Genomic DNA, 26,127 nt, shown 5'->3' with positions numbered 1-26,127 from the left:
TCCGTTTCACGGTTGGGTCGCAGCACTACCAGTTTGCGGTCCTTCCGTTTGGTCTTACTACTGCGCCTCGAGTCTTCACCAAGGTGATGGCGGTGGTGGCAGCTCATCTCAGGAGGTCGGGGATACCTGTGTTCCCGTATTTGGACGACTGGCTGATCAAAGCGGAGTCTCAGAGAAGGTGCTCCATCCTCTGCGAGAGACAACTCAGTTGTTGTTCAGGTTGGGTTTTTCGATAAATGTACCCAAGTCTCACCTGGTGCCCTCCCAGCGCAACCTGTTCATAGGTGCCGTACTGGACACTACTGTTTGTCGTGCATTCCCTCCACCTCAAAGGATTCGCGACATACAGGAAATGATTCCTTTGTTTTACCCTGGAGCTGTCGTTCCGGTCCTGAAGGTCCTTCGCCTGCTCGGTCTGATGGCTTCTTGCATTCTCCTGGTCAACCATGCACGCTGGCACATGAGGGCACTCCAGTGGTGTCTCCGCAGGCAGTGGTATCAGCACAATGGAGATCTCGGGGAGTCGGTGAAGATCTCCAGAGAAACTGCAGCGGATCTGTCTTGGTGGAGCGTGGAAGGCAACCTGTCGCAAGGGAAGCCTTTCCATCTACCTCCATCGGTGGCCACGGTGATAACGGATGCATCCACTCTAGTGTGGGGTGCACATCTGGGGGATCTGGAGGTCAAGGGTCTTTGGTCTCCAGAGGAAAGGTTGCTTCACATCAACCTTCTAGAATTGCGGGCGATACGTTTGGCGCTCAAGGCCTTCCTCCCTTCCCTTCGCGGTCAGTCGATCCAAGTCCTGACGGACAACACGACCGCGATGTGGTACATCAACAAGCAGGGAGGAGTGGGGTCGCAGTGTCTCTGCAGAGAGGCTCTGCGTCTCTGGTCCTGGGTTCAGGACCACCAGATTTGTCTGATGGCAAATCATCTGGCCGGAGTTCTGAACGTGCGTGCAGACAGTCTCAGCCGGCAGTTCTCTGCCGACCACGAGTGGAGGCTTCACCCGGAGGTGGTTCGTCACGTCTTTCGGACGTGGGGGACTCCTCGGGTGGACCTGTTTGCCACTCGCGAGAATGCTCACTGCCCGTCTTTCTGCAGTCTCCAGTATCCGATGCAAGGAGCCTTGGGGGACGCGTTTCAGTTGAGTTGGGGAAATCAACTCCTTTACGCGTTTCCTCCCATACCCTTGATTCCTCGGGTTCTGAGGAAAATTCGCCAAGACCGGGCCCAAGTTATATTGGTCGCCCCGGATTGGCCAAGAAGGGTGTGGTATACAGATCTACTCCACCTCTCCTCTCACCCGCCGCTCCGTCTCCTTCTCAGGGCAGACCTCCTCTCTCAGATGGAGGGGCAGGTTCTACACCCCCACCTCCAGACATTGCACCTTCATGCCTGGAGATTGAACGGGGCAACCTGATGTCCTATTCTCTCACACCTGATGTGGTGGATGTCATTTTGTCTGCCAGACGTGACTCCACTAAGACTGTCTATTCTTATAGATGGTCTAAGTTTGTTATTTGGTGTGGTGAGAATGATATTGACCCGTTGAGAGCACATTTATCAGATGTGCTCCGGTTTGCTCTTTCTTTGGCGCAACAGGGGCTGGCGGTTGCCACAGTTAAGGGCTATCTTTCGGCGCTGTCGGCTTTTATTTGTTTGCCTGATCAGCCCTCTCTTTTTAAGTCTCCTGTAGTCTTGAGGTTTTTGAAGGGTCTTGTAAACAAGTTTCCTCCTACTCCTTTTATTTTACCTCAGTAGTTTTCCTAGTTGCAATTACCTCGGCAAGGAGGGTGAGTGAGCTTCAAGCTCTTAGTTCCAAGCCCCCGTTCCTGACCATACATGCTGATCGGATGGTTATAAGGACCAGGGCTGCTTTTTTTCCTAAGGTGGTGACTCCTTTCCACCTTGGTCAATCCATTACCCTCCCTACCTTTTATCCTCCCCCACACCCTTCCAAGGAGGAGGAGAGGTTGCACCGTCTGGACCCTAAGAGGGCGGTGTCTTTTTATTTGGACAGAACTAAAGACTGTCGCTTGGACGATCAACTCTTCATTGGCTTTGCTGGCTGCAAGAAGGGAAGAGCGGTCCATAAAAGAACTTTATCAAGATGGATCGTTCTGTGTATAAAGATCTGCTACTCTTTGGCCGGTAAGGAACCTCCAGAGGGTATTAGGGCTCATTTCACTAGAGCTAAGTCAACTACCTCTGCTTTGGCTAGAGGTGTTCCTGTGGAGGACATTTGTAGGGCAGCAACCTGGTCTTCCCTCCACACTTTCGCGAAGCATTACTGCTTGGATACCGAAGTCAGGAGGGACGGCCACTTTGCGCGCTCTGTCCTTCAGGATTTCCTGGTTTAGAAGAGTGGACACCCTCCTCCGGGAGTGGGGACTGCTGTGGGACTCTATTCACAAGGTGAGGAATCCACACGGCAGATGTATCTATCAGAAGAACAAGTTACTTACCTTCGGTAACGCTTTTTCTGGTAGATACTATATCTGCCTGTGGATTCCTCACTGACCCATCCGCCTCCCCGTTGTCCACTCTTCTATGCCGGAGTTATTGTAATGTATTGTATTTTTATTTTGATGTCAAGGAAATGTTTCATTTGCTTTCTTGCACTTGCTTGGTACTGTGTGCTTTGCCTTGATTATTGTGTACTGTGTATACTTTGTATATATCTAATGTCATTGGTCCGTCCGTGTGCCTCGATGGCACGGAAAAAAGGCGGAACTGATGTCATCACGCCGGCGTGGGCCTATTATAGGCGTCGATGACGTCAGCGGAGTCGCGAGCGGAGCCGTGTCTCTGTGACGTCCTATCCACGTCGGCGCGAGGCTACGAAAAAGAATTTCCGAATGTTGCTGGCGCAAGGGGGATATTCACAAGGTGAGGAATCCACAGGCAGATATAGTATCTACCAGAAAAAGCGTTACCGAAGGTAAGTAACTTGTTCAACAGTTTGATATTGTGCGAATAAGTTAACACAAACATTTCATATGCATGCAGATTAAAAATACATAATACTACTTAAAATAAATCTCTAATTGATCTAAAAACATGGCATTGGTCTTATACAAAATACCATTACCTTTATAGAGAATAAAAACATAAACATAACAACATACAAATATATTTATACAAAAATACTATTATTTAGAAAGAGCAACCGAGAGATACCATTACATTTATACAAAAGAAACCCCTAACAATACATCATGTAGATATAGTTGTATAAAGAGGCTATAATTGTGCAAAAAATACCATTGCTTTTATGCCAAGTGAACCATGGTTATACCACTAGTAGGTATATTTGTGGAAAAAATGCTATTATAGCAAAAGGGACCCAAAGGATTGCTATATATCCCGATTGTCCTTGAAGAGCCTGTACTATCCTTCTAATGAAATAGGCCTCTGTTCAATTGACCAATAGTCAACTATAGACAGAAATTCCCTACCGCCTAGCACAATGTTATATTATCACATTTTAAAATTTCTACCCATAAATCAAATATACGACAAACTTGCATCAATCTAAAAACCAGCAACAGCAATATTCTTCTGCCATTATCCAAACGTGCAAATTATAAGCAAGTGCAAAAAGGATACTGATGCTTTTTGACAAAAGTAGCACTTTCATCCCCTGCCTGTCTAGGCTACTTCATTATTATAAAGGCTGGCACCTGCCCCAATCTAACTTTGAGGGCCCACCTTCTGATACAACTACTTTTTATGTCCCGCAGGTAAGGCTGGATAGTTTGACTCCTGTACATGAAACAGATTATCTCTTTTGCACACATCCTCGATCTCACTCCTAGAGCATTCTTTCACTAGGGTTTTTAATGTTTGTTTCTGCTACGCTTTAGACATTTTTTGAAGCTCTACCCCTACTGGGACATCCAGGGAAACTTTAATGTCGAGGACATTAACGGCCCATTGCCCAGTCTGCTGCTCCTGCAAAGAAGATGTTATTGTTTGCCTTAAGGTACCCACTTTAGCCTTAAGTAGACTAAATCAATAAGTGAGGAAATGCTGTTTATATATTAATATTACACTAGTAAGGCTTAGCGTTCGTCTCAGGGCACTATTTACAGAACCTCTGGGCAGGCCAAGCATTTTTTCCAAATATTCATTTCAATGATCTGAACCCTCCTCAGATAATTTACTGGCAAAACCTCACATCCATTTAGTAACAGATTAACAATTTTAGCATTATGGGTCTCTCTGAGGACTTCGATGGACTTGTGACCCAATACTAGGTCATCCTATACAAAACACCTGCAAGCACGAGCCTCCTTATGGTCAATACGAGGCATAAAATTAAGGTTATTTGTAAAATGGAAACCAAGATAACGATATTCTTTTACCACCTCTTATAGAGCGCTACTTAACCACCACTTCAGCCTTTTATTCTGAACCCTTCCTTTAGAAAAGACCATCACTTTAGTTTTTGCCGTATTTATTTTCAGATCATTCGCCTTAAAATATTTTGCAAAAGCATCTAATTGTCTCTGGAGGTAAACTGGTGTAAGGTCCAGCAACACCGTATCTGCATAAATTGATACTGAGCTGGCCTCATTACATAATTTGGGTGGAAAAGAGCAAACCTGGTTTAATCCTACCAATGCGTCGGCAATGTATATAGAGAACAGGAGCAGGGCCATCATACACCCCTGCCTCAATCCATCGGGGGGTATTGATTTTTCTTGACAACGCCCCATTTCCCCCTAATTCAACCCTGGTCCATGATCCTTCATGTAACTGGATAATCAGCTTTAATAGTCCCTGGGGACACTCCCACTTCTTCATCTTCTCCCACAGTAGAGGCCTATTTATATTGTCAAATGCGGTTGACTGATCAATGTATGACACATATAATGGTTGTTTCTTCTTGCGGGCATACTTCTCAGCTAATAGATTTAATGTTAAACTTCGGTCCTTTGTGGAATAGCCCTTATGGAATCCCATTTGGACCTTAGGGAGAATATTATCATCATTTACCCACTCATCTAACAACCCCAGGGGATGTTACGAGTAAACCTAACTGGGAATATCCAGTAATGTAATCAACATATAGCTTGATGGAAAGTTTTGATTCCCCTTTGTATACACTGGGACACTGATACTACCTTACCAAGTAGTCAGTATCTCCTCCCCACTGATTATTGCACTAAATTCTGGAACCAGAACTTGAGCCCACAGGATTGGGTTAAGATTAATTATATCAGAGGGAAGACCATCAGGGTCCTGGGCCCTAGAATTTTTAGAGCCTATTATATGGATTCAATACTCCCTTATGACGGAGTCAAATAGTTTTCCTTTCTTCCCATGTCCGAGGCCTCAACCCAATGCAACCCCAATCCACCCACAGTCTCCTCTTTAAATGTATACAGTTCCGATATATATGTCACCCAGTTTTCCTCCAAAACCGGCACAGCAACAATATTTTTAGCCACCCCCTACACACTGTTTACTATCTTCCAGAACTCTATTGTTCTACCCGATCACAATAAAACAATTTCTTTTGTCAATGTGCTCTCTCTTTTGACGCAAGTTATTTTTCTAAGTTCTTTTCTTTAGCTTCTCCTACGATATTTAATCAAACAATCCTTATTATCCCCACCTCTCTTAAGGACCTCCCTTATGTACAGCCATGGCCTGTACTTTAGCAGAACCAGATACAACATTCCCTCCCCAACCCCTCTTTAAGCCTATTGATGCCATATTACCTATCAAAGTTATTACATTCTCATACTCTTGCACAATAAGCTGACATGACAGGGTGGGCTAATCTTTCAGTAGACCCTCCATCCTATTTTGATTGGGGCACCATTTTGCTAAAGATCTCTTAACCGTGCGTAATGTTAGAATTAGGGGCGTGTGCTCACTACCTACTAGGTCACCTACCTCTAAATCCATAAATATACCAAAACATTCTGTGGAAAATAATTACATAATCTATCAATGTAGACACCCTACCATTGTTAAAAGTATGTTGAGCAGGCTGGTCCCCTGCACATCTGCCATTAACAATTGTCAGATTCAAACTATCAAGCAACGTACTGAATTGTCTCCCTCTCCCATCCCCCCAATGACGCCCCAAGAGCTGACCTGGAATTCTGGACCCAAGACATCTTCCTCACTTTGGAACTCATTGTTCACTGGATTATGGGGAATCTTGGCATTAAAGTTGCCTGACAACAGAATTGGTATCTTTGGGAACCTTAAACTCACCATGTTCATAAGAACTGCCAGCTCCTTAAGCTGATTATCCATCATTTTATTCGGAGGTGGAATTTAGGCTACCATTTAGCTCCTTTCTCTTCCCTTTTCCATTGACAAACCAGAGATAGCATTTGACAGAAAATTAGTACATTTTTTAAATACAATATGCCCCTCAATTTTGTATTTTACATTCAGCATTACTGCTAGACCTCCCACAGACCGGCTAAACTTTCCCTTGACAGCTTTCGTATTAAAAACCATATAGTCACTTTTTACCACATCACTTGCTACTTTGGTCTCTTGCTGAGCAATTATCATTGCATTTCTTTCTTCAATAACAGCCCGCAGAAAGTCTGAACTCCCGGCGCCCCTTACCATAATTTGCTAAAAAGCCTTATATCTGTAAATATTCTTGCAAATAATTACCTGTGTACCAGAAGCCCATTTGTATATAATTATCAGGTTTTCAACCTGCGCCGTCGCTGCTTTCACTTGTCACCCTCGCTGTCCACCTTGGAGTGTTACGAGCACTTGTGTGCACAAAGTTTTTCTGGATACTCACCGTGCTTACAGTGCTGTTACAACTGTTCCCAATTTTTCCTTATCCTTCTCTTATCTTGTCCTGCAAATTGCTTGTATTCATCCAAACATATGATGCCTTGGGCACATTCAAATGAATTATGAGTCTCCCTACCTTCTTTTCTTGCAATGTTTTGTGCATGCTTAATTATCAGTCCTTTCAATTATACCTGTTGAGACGCTGTTTATTTATACTTCCCAACAAGCAGCACCATTGAACTGAGACACTGTCCCTTTCCAGTCCAATCTTTGCAATAAAGTCAAAGAAGGAACGCCAGGCTAACTGAAAAGATGGTAAAAATTCCCTCAGTGCCCAGATAACCACAGGGGTGACAGTGCTGCGCTGTACACATGCTGATTGATTGATTGAATGCTTAACTCTTTAACTATTCTGAGGGTAGTGCTAAGGGCGCCCATCCCACTCCAGCAAAACTGCAGTCGAAGAGATAGACCTATGTAATGGTGCACAAGCATGGTCCATGTTTGCCAATGACAAGCAAAAATCAGCATTAGGAATCCAGACAACAGTACAGTTGGGTTCTCAGGACAGGGTATTCGCCTTTTACCGTGCAGAGGACTTTACCGTCCCAACACCATTCAAAATGATTACACACATGCGCAAGCATACATGGCCTTTCAATCATTTCTGGAGCATTTTGTTACAGAATAATTTCAAGATTGCATGCTGCAAGTGCAAGCAAGGGTGGCCATCATTGATTGGTTTTTGTCATAACGTTTTACATAAAACATTTTGAAAGAAAACAGATCTTGGCAAATGCAAATGGTTTCTAGGCAACGCTTCGCCTAATGACTTTGCAAATTCTCGTTAATGTTCTTTATTAGTGAAATTACTGCCAAAGCCTCAAAATGGAACTGGCTTTTAATCAGAAAGCTTATATGAAATACTTTGTGCCCTTTGCTTCTGTTTAAACCCCATTTTCCACAACGTATTTTGAAAGGGTTTTTAACAGGTTTCAAAAACTGATGTGTTAGAAAAACTTTAAAAAAAACCATCCCCATTATTCCTGTGGATTTTCTGGAGGAGCATGGACAAAATATGTACTGCTGTTACTGTTGTCTCTCACATCACTCAGGACCAAACTCTGTAGAGAGGAAGCAAGAGATGGGATAAAGTATAAATGCGTTGGCCTCCTAAAAAAACATTTCGAGTTACGATATGGTATTTGCTTTTATATTTTTTTTATTATTTACTTTCGCGAAATGAAGCTTCTGGCAGCCATATTTTCAGAGTTTGATATTATTATGAATTGTCCTATAAGAAAAACTTTAGGCTGGGTCTGTGCCAGCCCACTTGTGGTCTGCTACACAGAAACAAGTCAGGATTGTCTGAGGCTGCATAGAAAAATGTTTCTCCATTTCTTATAAGCCAATACACATATGACCAGACAATGTTATCTCTGTATATTGATACTCAACTTACCTTGTAGATATTATTAATAAGAGGCAACAACCAGCAGTCTGCACTCATTGTACTAGTAGGCTGTGCTTGAGGGATTGTAGGGCATTTAACCATAATGCTTATGGAGCCTGTGGCCTGTTCAGCCTTCCCCAAGCTCCCGTAGAGACCATTTACCAGATGATCAAGATAAAAAAAATTGGAGCTACTGCATTTCTTGAACCCTGCAAATTTTAAGATATGCAGGCTCTGCAAGGGAGTTACTGTTTTCACAAGAAACTCTTCTAGAGAGGAAGCCCCTTTTTAGGTCGACCCTAGGCAGCGCGCATGTATTGTCTGCAGCACCTGCTGTAAGCAGTATAGCGAGTGCAATCCTGCCTGCTGATGAACTTCTCCCCTGGCTTCTTATTGATTTGTGCTCCAGAAATATCACTGCTGTTTTATCTGAAGAAGCACTACAGTTTAATTACGTTGTAAGTATTCATCGGTGGTGTTTAGGGACTACTTGTTTTACTACTGCTACTTTGTCACCACGGCACAGCGCCCGGTTTCATGGTTTTTTTTTTCATAACCATGGCGCCATTCATGAGACACCATGCACAGAAGGTAAATGTTCTACTAATACTTTGTCACCACGGTGTCTAGGACAGTGCCCGGTTTCCTACTTTGTCACCACGGCACCTAGCATGGTGCCCGGTTTAATGTTTTTTTTGTTTTTTTATAACCTTGGCGCCAGCTTCATAGGCTACCATGCACATAAGTTAAATGTGCTACTGATACTTTGACACCACAGCGCCCGGTTTCATTAAAACATTTTTTTTATTATAACCATGGCACCAGCTTTATGGAGCCTAGTCAGCGCTCGTGCTCTGTCTGCAAGATCTGCTGTACGCAGTATAGCAAGTGCATTCCCGCCGGCTGCTTACCATTGGTTAACTCCCACATGACTCTTCTCTCCTGGCTTCTTATTGGCTGGTGCTCCAGAAATATCACTGCCATTTTACTGGAAGGGGCACCGACCAACTACAGTTTAATTACGCTGATACTTTGTCACCACGGCGCCTAGCACGGTGCCCGGTTTCCTACTTTGTCACCACGGCGCCCGGTTTCATGTTTTTTTGTTGTTTTTTTTATAACCATGGTGGCCGCTTCATGGGCCACCATGCACATAAGTTAAATGTTCTACTAATACTTTGTCACCACAGCGCCCGGTTTCATTTTTTTAAAATATAACCATGGTGCCAGCTTTATGGGCCCCCATGCACATAAGTTAAATGTGCTACTGATAGTTTGTCACCACTGCGTCGCACCCGGTTTCATTAAAAAAATTAATTATTATAACCCTGGCACCTGTTTCATGAGCCGCCATGCACAGAGGTTAAATGTGCTACTGATACTTCGTCACCCCAGCACCCGGTTTCATGTTCTTTTTTTTTTTTTTTTTTTTAAATAACCATGGCACCAGCTTCACGGGCTGCCATGCACGTAAGTTAAATGTGCACCGGTGCCACGCTTTATATTTTAGCATGGCGCCCGCTTTGAGCAGTATATATTACTGGACAGCCTTTTCTGAATCCAGCTGAGGCAGTAGCAGCCACTCGGGGCAAAAAGATTAACTGGGAGGCTATCGGGGATCCAGCTGTGGCTTAATGAGCTGTGTCCCCTAAGGCCATGCAGGAGCTGCAAACTTGCTCCACTGCTCGGAAAGCAACGGGATGTCCCCCAATGGGATATTTTCGTGGTACCTGGCAATAACAGTCAATCGATTAGGAGTTGGGTGTGACAGTCACTGCCAAATACACTGTACTCTTTCTCAACTGTGTCTGCGCCAGGGAAGAACAATGTTTTTGCTTGATCGAAAATCCTTAATTTCTTTGGCTGGCATTGGTTTCAGGCGGGGAATGTTTTCGAAGGGAGCATACCATAGCCCTGCCTCCTTCCAGTGCCTCTTGACCTGGAAGAATAAGCTCTCCGTGAAACTTCAGCTCCTTTAAATGTAACCAGTTGCTGAACGCTTTCAGTTATCAATCTATTTGTCTGCTTCTGCCACATTCATAAAAGCGAAGGCAGTATTCAGAGAATCAGGGATACTAAGTGGATCAAGGACCGAACACCAGCGAGGTGACGTTCAGACATGGCATGAAAAGGGCAAGTCTGTGGGTGGCAGAAATTTATGCCAACAAAATTCAAGAGCTATATAAATGTACGTCTTCCAAGTGCTTCCGGGTTATGCTATTTTTTAGGCAACACTTATGGTTTAATCTGAAAAACAAACTTTGTTTTATTATCAACCTTTTTAGGAAAGCCTTAGATCTTGGCGAGAAAACTTATCTTAAGGAACTCTTGGCAAAGTTTCAAATTCCTCCTACCTTTGTATAAACAACCAATGTATGTATACACAGCAAACTTCTTCACAAATAAATGTAATTGTTCGGTTAATTAGTATTTGCTGATTTACTATAATCTTGTAAGATATTTCAGCAGTGCTCATCTGAGTTTATGTAACTCATGCTGAAATATGTTTATTCCTTTGAGATAGTATACATATAAATCCCACTTTTATGATATTTGTTTTTGATATGTACCCATACCTCTCCATAATTTGACATTTATCTACATCTGTTTTTTTGGTCAATTTTAAGTTACCTTCATTTTATTTTCTCATTTAAATGCTAAATGTGCACAGCGCTTTAATGATTGTAGGTTGTCAGTGCACTATGTAACCATATACAATAAAACTGTACTCTCATCTGAAAGCATTAACAATTTTACGGTGCTCATCTGCAGCTTTATGACGCAGCCTGGGAGGAGTATTTAGGCCAACTATATATGGCTAGTCATGTGCCAGTAATAAGTAAGGGTAGTGCCCTTAGAGGAAGGGAGGCAAAAGAGCTAATGTCATCCTTCTCGGTAGAAAAAGTCAAGGAAACTATCAGGAAGTTAAATCTAACTTGCGCCGCAGAGCCAGATAATCTACCCGCTGTGATAATTAAAACTCAGATAGATTGGTGGGCACAATTTCTCTCTCGGATGTTTTTAGCAGTTTTAGACTCAGGAATTATCCCAAAATCCTGGAGGGGGGGCGTTTTTAGGCCTCTGCCCAAGAAAGGTGATAGAAATGATCCTAAGAATTATAGATTAATTATTCTGCTAGATATTGGAGTGAAAGTATTCTCGAAAATAATACTTGGCAGATTAGAAGACTGGGTGGATTCACATTCGATCGTACCAGTCGAACAAGGAGGCTTCAAAGAGGGGCATTCAATGATAGACCATTGTTTTGCCTTATGGGCATTAGCACCTAATTCCATGGAACAGCAGGGTAGATTATACTGCTGTTTCGTTGACTTCCGTGCAGCATTCGACCTTCTGGATAGGGAATGCCTTTGGAAGACGCTAAGAAGCCATAATATTCCAGAGGATCTCCTAGCAATAATTCAAGAGTTGCATAGACAGAACTGGGCACAGGTCATTAAAGAATCAATGGGGGTTTGACTCCGGAAACAGCTATAAACAATGGCCTCAGACAGGGTTGCGTATTGGCCCCACTTCTTTTTTTCAATCTTTCTCGCAGATCTACCATCTTCCTTGAAGACCGATAGAAGTGCAAGTCCAAAAGTAAATGGGAAGCACTTATCCTGTTTATTATACACAGACAACTTAGTAATATTAGACCAAACGGAGTTGGGTCTGCAAAGAAAGCTAAATGTGTTTTACACATATTGTGCAACTAAATGCCTTACAGTGAATATGGATAAAACGAAAATTCTGTGCTTCGGGAAGAGAAATCAAAAGTTTAATTGGTCTTTGGGGCGAACGAAATTAGAGATTGTCAACCAGTATAAATACCTTAGAATATGGTTTGACAAGTCTCTAAAATGGACTACGCACCTGGAGGCCCAGAAAGTTAAAGCCCTAGCTTCAGTTTGTGGGCTGAAAATGTTCAATTGTAGCTATGGTGACATGTCCCATAGACCACTGCTGAAGGCCTTTAATGCAATGATCCCCCCACAAATGCAGTACGGTGCACACACAAATCTTATGTTTAGGAGGGAAAAGTACTTGGGACAGAGAAGGGAAATGTTTAAAAGCACTGTTGTCATTACCCAGCTCATCAATGTTACAATCCATTAGATTAGAGCTAGATGTGACCTCGTGGGATGTCCAGGTACAAGTGGGTTTGTTAAGATTCTGGAAATGGTTATGAACAGGAGAAGAGATGAAAGTGTCACGATGGTGTATGAAGGAGATTCAGCAGAGTGAACTTTGGTGGGCGAAAGAAATAAGAAAGAAACTGTATTCAATCTGTGATAAGCTAAAAGTGGAAATGGATCCGCAGTCCCTGTATATTGCTGAATCAAAAAGTGAGCTTAAAAACCTGGGGAAGGAACTAAATAGACTGAATGATATGGAGTATCTTTTTTAAAAAGTGTTGGTGCAACTCATGATAAATAGCTGGAGGAAAGAAAATTGGTATACCCATTTAGACACCCTACCAAATCAGGGGCTTAGAATGGAACTTTTAAGGGTGAGAATTGGGATCAATCCAGCTCGGTCAAACGACAAAATAAAAAAGGAATTGATGGGTCCAGATAGCAGATGCACATGCAGGATCGGTTTGAAATGTAATTGCTTGCATATATTAATGGATTGTCAAAAATTAGTAGCCCAGCGAAAACTGTTTTTACGACTGATTTTCATACAATATAGTATTAGGTCCCGTCTGCAAGCAATCGAGCTTGCCTCACTGATATGCATCACCTTGATATCGCCATAGCTGTGGCAAAGTTTATCCAGGCTGTTAAAAGGTTGTACATGGAATAGGGACTGGAGGGATAGATTGAGTAATGAGGAATAGAGATTGAAGGTTTATCCTTTATAACATTTTAAAAGAGGTTTTAGTGCAAGCGATTTTCTTATAGGATAATTGAATGTTTTTTAGCTGCTGTATGAAATTGTTTTAATATATCTATGATGGAAGATATGAAAATCCATAGATCTTAAGGGAAATAAACTTTATTCTGACAGACAGTGCACTATGTAACAATATACAATAAAACTGTACTCATCTGAAAGCATTAATAATGTTATGGTGCTCATCTGCAGCTTTATTAGGAATTATCATTATTTTTAGTACTCCCTTTGTTCCCAGTGAGGAAAACTGATGGCCTGACTTTCATGATTAAGATCTTTTTAGGTCTGGCTTTTCCCAAGACATTTTACATTTAAATACATATATATTTATCATCCTTATTCGAAGGAGCTTTCAGCCAGCATTCTTCATCCATTGATCTGTTGGTGCATCATTCACATGTTCCTACCACCTGCTGCCGCTTACAGCATGAGGCAGGCACTCAGCCCACTTGCGACGGCGTATCGCAGAGAGACATGTTGCCGCGCCCGGAATCTGTACCGGGAATCTCCGCTGTTACTACAGCCCCCGTACCTTATATTAAAGAACCGTCCTGTCCCTGACCGCCTGGGACCATTTGGATGTATTGGAGGGCTCCTGTACCCTGTTTGGACCCCCTTGAATCTATTCTTAGAGCACCGCGGTTGCTCTTAGCTCCCCCGACTACCATAATAGAGCAGCCATTTTAATTAATTTATTTATTTATTTAGTTTATATAGCGCAAACAGCTACCCAACAAAGGGTTTCCCGGCGCTGTGATTCAGTAATAGCTAACAGGACAACTGACTTAGATGTTGAATAGCCAGGTTTTCAAGGCTTTCCTGAATTTCATGTAGTTCACCTCAGCGCGCAAAGCCTGTGGCATGGCATTCCACAGTGAGGGTCCAAGGAAGGCGAAGGATTTGCCGCCCTTGCGTGAAAGTTTTATCTTAGGGACAACAAAATTGTTGGCTGTTGCAGATCTTAGAGTCCTAGATGGATGGTAGCGGTGTACCAGATTTTGTAAATACTTGGGGGCTTTTTTTGTAAAGATCTTGTGCATGAAGCATAGGGATTTGAATTTAATTCTGTTCTCTATTTTCAGCCAGTGCAGCTCACGGATAAATTTGGTGGTAGATGCAAAAATAGGAATTTTTCCTAACAGTCTCGCAGCTGTGTTCTGCACAGTTTGTAATCTGCGGATTGTAGCTTTATTTGCCCCCATATATAACACGTTGGCATAGTCTAACCTTGATGTTATTAAGGCGTTGATGACCGTTTTATTGTGTGTTCTGGTAGCATCTAGCAAATTTTCTTTAGCCACTTTAGGATAGTGAAACAAGTGGCCGATGTTTTAACTGCTTGCTGGTGCATACTCAACGAGTCATCGATAATAAAGCCTAGATTACGGGCCTGTGTAGTTGGAGTTGGGGGAGTACCCATTTCTGATGGCCAATGTTGGGGTCCCCAAAGTTCTTTATTTTTCCCCAGGACAATTAACTCGGTTTTTTCACCGTTCAATTTTAGGAAATTTTTCTGCATCCACCCTGCAATTTTTCCTAGTCCTAAATTTAATGTGGAGGGGTTATTACTTCCTGATGATGAAAGGGAAAAGAGAAGCTGTGAATCATCAGCGTAGGAAAACATCAGCAAACCGGTCTCTTCAACTATTTTTGCAAGCGGACTCATATACAAATTGAAAAGTACACTTGGCGTCCCCAGTGCGCTTCCGAGATCGCTTTCTCGCTATCATCAGCCTCAAGATATAGCCCTTGTGACTTTGGTATCTCGTTCTAAAAGGATTGAGATATCGAAAATTCAAGAAATCCACTACGTGGAAGAAATTATTTTGGTTGTCCTTGCGCCCTGACAAAGGAACTGTGGGTATCTGTCCTTTCCGAAACGCGCGTTGGCGCCTTTTTCTGCTTGTATTATTCTTGTTTCTGTTTTTCTCTGTAGTTTTTGGTGCTGTTATAATTGTATTGTTCTTGTGTTGTGGTGTATGACGATGTGGCTGACTGAGAGGATGTTTGAATGTATGAGTATGGTTGGGGGCTATATGATGTGTTTATTTGATTAAATTGTTTTGTGTATATATATATATATATATATATATATATATACATATATATATATATATATATATATATATATATATATATATTACGCTCCTCGTCTTCTTCTTAGTTACAAAAGAGACCACAGAGGAAGGCGCATGCCGAAACGTGTCTGGTGCGTTTGAAAGTCTAATAAAATCTATGACTTTCCCCCCGCGAGTGCTGTGTCTCTTTTGTAACTAAGAAGAAGACGAGGAGCGTGATATATTGCGGGAGCACCCCCCGCATGCAGCACCCGTGTATGAGTGCGTGAGTTTGGTGCAACAGGAGCGACATATATATATCACTGCTCCGAACCACACCAAAAGCGAGTCACTCTTCAAAAGCGGGTGCTGCAACACGGTGGTGTACCGCGTAACATAACAAAGCTCAACTCCTTTTCAATTTCAACGAAAAGAAAGGCAGCACTCCCGGGATTTCAGCCCAGATGAGTATTTATTTTCAAGACAGACGCGTTTCGGGGGGAGGAGCCAAGATGGCGACCGGAGCGGACGTGTAGGCTCTCGGCTCCGCCAGCTCTTGTCTCCCGCACCTTCATCCTGCTTGCTATCCTTGGCCATTTCGTCAGCGGGATGTGCGTTATGGTATGCTGACTTCGCCAGCGTTACTCCGGAGCCTCTGACTGCCCGGCAACCGCAGTAATCCCGGAATCGACTTTGCTGACCTGGACCCCGGCTTGTACCTTCGTGTCCCGCCGGCCCCTGAGCACCGTGACGGCCGGGCTGCTTGTACGCCACTGCAGTGGGGACAGCGCCACCGTCGTCTGCAGTTGAAGATCCCATTTGCGGGCCGGCGGCCCGGCGGAATTTCACATTGCATTCGCTCCACAGCCCGAGTGCGTGGCTAGGTTGGGGGCGAGGCGGACCTCCTTACTGGATGTTGGTTCCGTGCTGCCTCGACTCCATTGTCGCTCCTGTTTTAGGGTTGGCGATCCCTCCTCTCCTGTCAGCCGGACTATACACGGAGGTCGCTCTGGCTCCGCGTGGAACAGTGAGCCGAGAGGTGTCCCCGGAGTTGATGGGGGCTTAAATTGTCGATCGGTGCAACTTCGTGGACCCCCACTCCTGGCTCCGTTGTTCTTTTGCCTACAAGATGGCGACGCCTCTCTGCCTGCTCCGTGAGGACGACGGCTTGCCCCCGCATTGGAACTACGATTCCACGTCCCGGCAGGAAACCAGCCCCCGCTCGCCCTTCCCTGCCCTGAAACTGCAAGACCCACAGCCGGTGTGGTCAAACGGGGATGTTTTGGCGGCACTGGGTGAGTTAAAAGCGGCGCGGAGACGTGGCTATTGTGAGCTGGGCGAGAAGCTTGATGCCCTCATGGCTGACCGGGAGTGGGAGCAGAGAGTCCTTTCATCGCGGAGCCTGAAATCGCACCCGCAGCTGGCTGATTGGGATACAAGCTATCCGGGGATCCCTGACAATATTGCCACTGTATCCACCGCTACCTGTTGTTCTTCGATACCAGTTGAGAGATGGGTTTGTGATACTTTGTTTCCCTCCGACATTGAACCTGCCTTCCTGCCTCGTTCAGCATTACCGCTGTCGGACTCAGCAACTGCTCGGCCTGAACCTTCCCTACGTGCCTTATCCCCGGGGCCTCCCATCTCCCGGTGGTGGAACTTTTATTATTTGGCTGGGTTGATGAGACTCTCAACGTGCTTCGGTGACTTTCCTGGAGACCGACGACGTTCATTTTGTGACTGTGTCCCTTCCCCTCCCCCACTTCGGCCATCTTGTCTCTTTGTCCCCGATGGGTTGGACTTTCCGTGTGAGGGGGGGAGGGGAGCTCGTCCACGTTCGGGCCAGGGCTAGGCGGTTTCCACTTTTGTGAGGGTTTGCCGGCGGGCGGGAACTAGTTTGGAATTGTCTCTACCGGTTTGCTCTTTGCACACACTTAGCACTGCCGTTTTAACATGCTGGTCCTATTCTGTTGTTGATGGTTGGGATAGTGGATGCCTTCGCGACCGGGGTTCTCGATAGTTTGTGGTAGTGGCGTCTCGTGCCCTCCAATCGACAAGGGGGGACCCAGGCTTGCCTACATCCTGTAAATGTTGATTGCGATGTGTGTGCTGTTTTCTCCCCTTTATGGATAAAAAGTACGGGGTCAGGCTGTTGCTCTTTTGTGGTTGGGAGAGCGGTTCCGTGCGGTATGGAGGGTCCGGGGGCACATTCTTCCGATTCCCACCTGAGTCTATGTTTTTTCGCATTTATTGCTGTGTATGTAATATGGTAATTGGGTGGGATTCGGACCTGTAATATTGTTCAGTCATACATGTTGTGATGCCTTTTCCCCACTGCTCTCGTAGTATTGTCTCTCTCAGAGTTGTATTATATTGTGTGGGGATGGCGCCTTTGGTTGGGGGCTGGGAATGTTCGGAAGTGCTCCTCCTCCCGCTTTATTTGTATTTTGTGAGAGTTGTAGACTAGGGTGGCCTTTTCTCACTCTCTATATATAAGAGTCAGTTTTTCTTCTTTTTCTTCTATTTTCTTTTCTTCTCTTTCTTATCTTGGACTGCATTTCGGGTTCGTTACTGGGCGACAGGCACATTGTCGGGGGGGGTAGGCCGTAGCCTCCGCGTTGGTGCAGGGTGGGGGGGTAGATTTTATTTTTCCTTTTAGTTCTATGGGCCTTTTTTTCAACTTTCTGCGCTTTCTTTTCCTATTTTCTGTTCTGGGTCTGCGATAGGGGCTAGTAGGGAGTGGGTGGCGCGGGGGGTGGCGCAGGCATGATTTCAGCTGTTCGGTTTGTTTTTCTATTGTATTGTCACTCTGACGAGAAGTTCAACCCAAATGTTGCTATTATTTCTGCTGCCTACTCATGTTGGGGAATTATTGTACGGATCCAGCTCTCCTTGCATCTATTCTTCATTGATTTTTTGGATCGGGAAAAAACTTTAAAATTTAACCTTCAGCGCTCCTTCTCCTAGACGGCATGCCTTTACCAGTGTAACCGTTGATATGTGATGCTATGCCACCTGATGCCGCTAGGGGACCGTATTGCTAGCACTGGTGCTCAATGTCATGTGGCCGGCCGGATGGTTGTAGGCCCGTATTTGTATCCTTCATGTGCACAATAAAGGTTTTCAAAAATTTAAAAAAAAAAAAAAAAAAGACAGACGCGTTTCGGGAAAACTCCCTTCCTCGGTGTCAAACATTCACGCTTTGCGTGGTGCCATTTTTAAACCTGTTTCTGGACCAAAAGGTAAAACACAAACGAAGGACAACCATACATCATTTTGGAAGCGCCATTTGTAAGTGTAGTGTGGTTATAGTTTACATATTTTCTGACAACAACAAATTACATAGTTGTCTATTACTCCATCATAATATCTAGCCGTGGATCGGCAATCGCGATTGAACATACTTAAAATTAATTTTTGGACAGAAAGAGAGTCTCAAAGACAAAAGCTGAAGTTCTGCAGTATTTAATTCAAGTTCAGTCATATTAATAACAGTATTCGTAGTTGATGCAATCGCCGCTTCTGACTGACTTTTCTGAGTTATTGAGTCTTTTTGTTGAAGCCTCCGCGCCTTCCTCCTCTCTTTGCGCTGTTGGTTGCGCCTCCGGCATTTTGGGGATGTGTTTGGGGTACTCTCGATCTCCGGGTTTGACGGCGATCCTCTACCATGAACCCCAATTCTTCCGAGGGAGTGAAGCTTTGGGGTTCTTGCATGTTTAAATGCTGGTCAGTTTCAATAGGAATAGATTCAACGCTACAAGATAGCACACTTTTACCCGAAATAGATGTGGCACCAGCATCCGTATTTTGATTAATTGAGATCAAAAGAGGCTGAACTTGATTGCTCGCTAGTTTTTTTACGTTATCAAATCTCTTTGCAAAAGTAAAAATTCGTCCAGTCTCATAGTCACGTTTATCACGTGCAAATTTAGTTATTTTTCGATTATTATATTCTCATGTTTATCGAGACGTTTTTGGATTTCATCTCTTCCTTTCTTTACCACATCCTTTTGGTCAAGTGCATCCAGTTCTTTAATTAATAAATCAATTTCCGCCGCAATGTCAACTCTGTCGATTTCGGTGTACTTCACCAGCATCGTTACCATATTCATTGAGCATTCTAAATTGTTTATCACCCACTCCTTAAGCATCAAAGGATTAGGCTTTTCAAATGAAGGAGCTATTAACACGCTCAAACCCCTAGGCACCCTTCCAGCCTCTTTATATTTTTCCAGTGATTTACACTCCCACCACTTAGTAAGTTCGTTTCTCTGTAGTTTCTCCAATTTTTTTAGCAGGCTTTTAACGTCATTCTCATCAGCTATTTGTGTCTTTTGTTGTTGGCCGGTTTACATATATATATATAGAACGTTTTCTATGAAACTATTATTACTGATGGACTTCAAATTTTAAAACTATATGTTTTTCTAAAAACGTTTGCTGTGTGGGACAATGATGGTATATAAAAAGTAATGGATATATTACCTACAGTTCTATAATGTTCTAGAAGAGGTTTTTGTGTTTTTTTAAAAACTCAGCCCACTTTAGCCACTGAATAACTTCACTTTGAGTAACTGCATGTTGGTCTTTCACAAGGAGAACATCCCCACACAATCTTGTTCCTTTCTGGGTCTGTTTTTTCGTTTTGTTTTCATTTCTTGCACCTTTGTGTTTAGAGTCTGAGACAGCAGAGCCCTTTATACCGCGTCAGCACAGGCCACGATACATGGGGAAAAGTCGTTTGTCCATCTAACTTTCTCAGATAATTACGGACACTTCAAAGGGAATTTGCAGCACTTTCTTCATTTCCTTTTTCATTGTTTTTTTATCCCTTCTGTGAACTGGGGAAAACAATACGTTGCACAAAAACAATTCCCTTTAAAACCGTTGCTTCTTCTGCAGCCTGGAAAAGCATGTGTAAATCCCAAAATAGTCTCTATTAGTTTTCTGACAATGCCTTGCGATTGATTAATAAAATGGGCGAGCGGATGGTGAGCGCTGCAGGCATAAGGTGCAATGCCCCATAATACCACTACACAAATCCACTCCACACCACACAATTCCACAATTTACAATTCTAATGCAAACCACTTAATTCCAATGCTCATCATATACATACACACCATAACACACCAATAGCTAGCTTTAACTCAAGCTAATGTGAGACCTATTGCATTGCAAATGCTTGTTTGTTTCGTTATTGCTCTTGTTTTATCTAGATTGATAAATCTCTTAATTAACTATTTGTTTCCTGCAAGTGATTTTTATCTGTGCTTGTTATTCTCCAGCAGTATTGTTCAGCCATGTTCTTGGATAGTTTTTCACCCAAGCTTGCAGCGAGCAGCTCAACTGGAAACCTTCGTACATTAACTAGCAACCATGAGAGCAGCACAATCGTCAGCTCATCCAGCAAGAGCGACACCGAAGTAACCACCAGTTCTTCAAGCAGGAGCACCACTGAAGTAATAACCAGCACTTCAGGTCGGAGTGACACAGAAGTCATCACTAGCACCGGAGGCGCCATGTCGGACATCATCTCATTGGACTAGAAGAAGCAGCCTTTGGAGCCATCACTTCAAGGACCGGCAAAAGTTTGCCACCTGCGTGCCTGTGTTCTATGCAGTATCATTAATCTTGGACATTTATTTTGCTATTTATTGCAGATAAAACAGATTGATTCTGCTGCCTTCTAAAGGCATGGACAACAAGAAAAGTTGTATGTCGATAATACTTCGACTTTAAAAAAAAAAAGACGTTTTTTGTTGACATTAATGGACTTCGTCCATGGAAATGATGAAATATTAAACACTACCCGATACGTTACGGGGAGTCTGGCCTTTTTGATATACTGCTGGATGAACTTATCAAACTGGTATTGGAAATGATAATGTAATAAATTATGTAAATATTGAAATGCTTTTTAAATATAAAAACATTTGTCCATTTCATTTGTAAATCATGAGCTCTGGACTATATTTTCAATGGGTTGTGGCAGACTGCATTGTCCGAGTGGCTACGGTAGTCTAACAGTAAGAAGCAGAGGGCTGGCCACAACAGAAAAAGTAGTCCTTTAAAAAACAAAATGGTTCATCAGAATCCAGTTTTTTTAAAAAGCCATAAGGCTCATAAACGATTGTTAGTTATAAACCTTATTTCTTCTGGTTTTATCTTGCACAAGTAGCCCACTTGAAATATCTCGGTGCTTTACAGTTGCATATGGCGAAATATGGTTTAGGTACAAATATCAAACTATGGAACAATAAGCTCAGCTTTGGAACCCGGTTTCCCAAACAGTTCGAAATTGTATAATCCTTCTCTAATATCGTCTTTTTCCATCTCGTTCACTTCACTTTACTTAATTGCCTTCGTTGTGACTACTTATGAATATGCTAAACACTAGAATGAGACAATATATAAGACAAAAAACACGTCTGGTCAGCCTGGAAGTATCAAAGACAATCAATAAATTAAAATAAATAAATATTGTGTAAGCCTTACACTGTAAGGTATGTACCAAGGTGGTGTCGTTGTGGCTATTTACTCCTGTGGGTTTTGTTAATTTGACCCGTGGATTTAGCCTTGAATAATGCCATCCCTTTATGTAGCAGTGGTGTAACAGGAATGGTGCGGACTCTGTTAGCAGACACTAGCATTGCCTGCTGCATTAGAATATCTCTGCTTTGGTGCATGGCAGTGTTGCTATGGTGGATCCACCTAAAAAGATAAACTCTCACTTTGTACGTGCTCATTAAATCCTTCCAAATGTTTGAGGGGAGAATAAAACCCATGACATAGCAGTCGTTCTGATCCAATGTAAGTGTATAGGAATAAATTGCCTCTTTATTACTAGAACAAGATGAGATACGATTGTGTTTTTACTTTCCCTAACAAAACCCTATCTGAATCTTTTTTTATAGCACTGTAATCCATTTAGTTCCTCGACCCCCCTGTCTTCAACCATGGCATGGCCACGTTGCACTATGTACACAACCACATCTTAGTACCATTTGGGGTGTTTTCTACACCTTTTATGTCTAGACCTTTGCTCCCAAGCCACTATAATCTTAATTTCTTACTTCAATTTTTGCACTGTATTTCAAATAAAACTTGTTTGAAGCACTGACAATCTTTTTGCCAGCTCTCCTTATGAAGCACCACCATTCCTTCCATATATAAAATGCAATGATTGTTTCCATTGTCTTAACTTTCGTAGATAACGCTGGCCTAACAATGGTAAGTCAGGCTGCGGACGTTGGTGGCAAAGAGGGTGACATGAATATGCTTAATGTGTTTGTGGGAAAATCTAGCTTGAGGTGGATGTTCAGTATCTTGCCCCTCTGGAGCTTTATGACACTCCAAAGTGCCTGAACTTTTTTTGCATTCAAGTAGCTATACGCTGTAGGTCACCATTGTCATCTGTGCAGTTGAAGCAATGATGTAGGGCGTAGGCTACGGTTGCATTCTCACTTTGGGGTACAATGAGCTCTTCCCAACATCCATAACCTGCATGGAGCAATAGTCAGAGTGATCTTATGAATGTAGGTGAGGTCCAAATATGCTACCACATCTTTTGGGGATTGGTGGTAAATTAGATTCAGTACAAACTGGGTACCATTTGGTATGTACATTAGGGATATTCAGGCCTAATAGTGTACATACTTAAGATGCTATGTGACCCAGTCTAGGAATATTGCTAGTGCATCAGGCAGGTCTAGTTTAGGGATTGCATCTTTAACGAGAGAAACTTTAAAAAGTCAATTATTTATTTATTTATTTAATGTTTCTGATGTGAAAAGTATTTTGTTGTTTGTCCTCTCGTTGATGCTGATATTTTGATAATGAGATAGAAGTAGACCTGGGTATCCCTCGCATATGTTTCTTGTATAATTGTCTTACAGTGGTCATTATTTCACTAATAATGCTAGCAAGAAGTTAAAACCTAGTATATCTTGGTATTACTTTGACATATTGGTCAATGACGTGCATCAAGGCTTGTATTGATGTTTAAGCATTTTTCAGTTTTGTTTTGCCCAGAAAATGTGGTAATTTTGATCTCACCATCACAAACGATCTGTTACTGTAGGTTTTGCCTGTGAACCCCATAGCTCCAAAATCATAAAAGTCAACTACACTAAGATGCCCGTTTGGTCTAGATGGAATTTTAAGTCGGCATTCGACACTACTAGGCATGTTCCGGTTAATGACAGTAGTACAGAGGGCTTCTGCTCGACCGCCGTTAAGTGGAATGTAAAGCTAGAAACATGAACAACAAGTCTCTGCATCAACAATGAATTCTGTAAGTGATAATTTTGTTTTAGTTATTGCTTCCTGTAGTGTTTAAGAAGGGGGCAATAACTGAGAAACAGCATCTCGGTTTAGATATAATGGTACTATGCAGCTATGATGTCTGGAGTCAACATGTCGTAGAGGGCCAAAAATTACATGATTATTACTTTGCTAAACAGTGCAGGAGATTCTCTTTATGCTTTTTTTGAGATATTATTTTCAGAGTTTTTGAGGATAGAGTTCAACTGCTTATGTGGTTCAGTATGTCTCACTGCATCTACTGGAGCAGGACTAGATGGAGAAGCATGAACACTATTACACCTCCGCCAACAGAATTACGCAAAACGTGTCCCCACCCACTTGGTGTGTAACTAGTGACCCCCAATGCCTTTTTGATCCACCATTTGTTTTCGAATTCAGAGGAATGGAAATATTCCCGAGAAAGAGGAACTTGTTTTACCAGGTAGGGTAAACACTAGACACTTCTCCGAATCACAAACAACCTTAATTTTGGATATGCCCAACAGGTGAAGAGGTTTTTGAGATGGTGTGCAGACAGTTAAAGTACACCAGCCAGCATTCAAAAATTCACTTACAGAGGTATGGACAGATCCTTTTTGTGAAGGGGGCGGCTCATAGCACAGTGTCAAAAACAGGTCATCGTAAGCTGTGTAGGAAATTAGGACCTCACACTTTCTTAGTCATTCAAACCCGAGTTTGCAGCCCAGTGGTTGTTTCTGATGATTTTGTTACACTTTCAGTGGGGTAAGTGCTTTCTGTAAATGCCAGTACCCTTCTATATTTCAGCCATAATTTTGTAACATGTGCTCTAAATTGCACTACTGGATTCCCACTATTTCTGCTCACCCTTTCGCCGTTTGTGTTTGACTTATTTGGTATATTTGAGCTTTAAGTTTTAGTTCAATTTTTCGCAGCTGGTGTGCTTTTGCAATGTGATTTTGATGCCCAGCACCCCGACTCCGAAAATTGTTGGAGCAATGCTAAACATAGCCCAGGTCAAATGCCGAATTCACAAAGTAATTTTTCATTTTTGTGTTGTTTTATGTAGTATTCTGTACGTAAAAGTTTATGTGCATAGTTAATAAAGACCATTGCATACAACTAATAGCAGTAGCGGTTCTTACAATAATAGCAAGCAATACTAGAACAAAACAAGAAAAACTATCAGCAATAGCAATTCTTACAATAATAGCAACAATAGAATAAAACACATTTTAATAACATTTATGAATAAAATGAACTGTATACATTTTTTAGACTGTTTAACATCTTACATTCTAGTCCATTGATACCCTTATGTAGCATGTTTCTTACTATGCTCGTTTTGGACCCATCCTCGTATTGTACAAAGGAGCGCATTTGTCATGGTTTGTGGTTAAATAAAATGAATTTTATCTATGCACGGCGGAAACCTGCTCCTGCATGACTTTAACCTGGGACATGGGCTGCCCCCTTCAGCTGTGACGTTTTTCTTTTTGTGTTATGTTATGTTAAAACTGACTTATAAAGCGCATGTTCACCAAACGGTTTCTTCGCGCTATGAGCAGAACGGTAGTAGTAACCGACAGTGAGTGGATATTAATTGTAAGCATGGGAGAAAAGCCAGGTTTTGAGTAGTTTCCTTAATTGAGTGTAGGAGTCCACCATGCGCAAGTAGAGGGGGAGAGCGTTCCAGAATTGGGGGGCCAGGGTTGTGTATCTAACGCCGCCATGTTTCTTTCATTTGAAGGAGTGGAGGATCGTAGGTCACGGGAAGGAAAATACCGCAGAGTGTTTAGATCAATGAAGGAAGGACCACGTCCCGACAGGCCTTTGTGGATGGTACAGCCTAACTTAAACAGGCAGCGTTGGGGTATAGGGAGCCAGTGAAGGCTTTTCAACAGTGGTTTCATATGAGAATGCTTTGGCTGCCCAAGGAGAAGTCTGGCTGCCTGGTTGTGGACCCATTGCAACATATGTAATTGGTATGCAGGTATGCCAACGTACAAAGAGTTAGCGTAGTCAATACGCGAAATAACCAGGGCAAGAACAACTTGGGTCAGAGCTTCGATGGAGAGGAATCTGCTAATTCTTTTAATTCTTTGAAGATGGAAAAAGCATGCCGAGACCACTGAGCTGACCTGGGCCTTCTTGGTGAGATCACTGCTGATCATGATTCCCAGACTTTTTACCGCAGAGGCAGAGGCTGGGAGGCTCCCTAAAGATGGGGGCCAAAAGTTAGAATTCCACGGATTAACCGGACCACCAGTGAGAATCAACTCCGTTTTGTCTGGATTTAGTTTAAGTTGATTAGCGTTCACCCAATCACTGATGAAATTCATTATAGATTGAAAGTTTGTGATAGATGAGGCTGATGAATCGATGTTAAAGATCAGCTGAAGGTCGTCAGCATAGTTGAAAACAATGACCTTTCTTTTACGCAAGGCCAAGATCAAGCGGAGAATGTACATATTAAAAGTAGGGGTGAGAGGGAGGAACCCTGTGGTACCCCCGCAGGTCCGTTTTTGTTGTTCTGCCCTAAAACTAGTGAGGCGAACAGATTGATAATGCTTACTAAGGAAGGAGGTGATCCATTTCAATGGCAGGCCTTGAAGCCCAGCGCTGCTGACCCGGTCGACCAAAAGC

General features: G+C 42.9%; 1 protein-coding gene across 3 annotated transcripts in view; it reads left to right on the top strand.

Annotated features, from left to right (window-relative positions):
• Nucleotides 1-22,321, top strand: part of PIAS2 (protein inhibitor of activated STAT 2) — a 515,220-nt gene extending 492,899 nt beyond the window's left edge. For 2 of the 3 annotated variants that reach the window (XM_086960351.1, XM_086960354.1), the window contains one exon: nucleotides 20,484-22,321. In XM_086960351.1, coding sequence (XP_086816477.1) covers nucleotides 20,484-20,744 — 261 coding nt within the window. In that variant the 3' untranslated portion in view covers nucleotides 20,745-22,321. The remainder of the gene's footprint in view (nucleotides 1-20,483) is intronic. The other variant, XM_086960352.1, reaches the window with a different exon arrangement.
• Nucleotides 22,322-26,127: the final 3,806 nt, after the last annotated feature.

This window comes from Lissotriton vulgaris, chromosome 3_1 (genome assembly GCF_964263255.1).
Source record: "Lissotriton vulgaris chromosome 3_1, aLisVul1.2, whole genome shotgun sequence".
Taxonomy (NCBI): domain Eukaryota; kingdom Metazoa; phylum Chordata; class Amphibia; order Caudata; family Salamandridae; genus Lissotriton; species Lissotriton vulgaris.
Note: the sequence above shows the minus strand (reverse complement) of the source record. Positions and strands in the feature narration are given on the sequence as shown.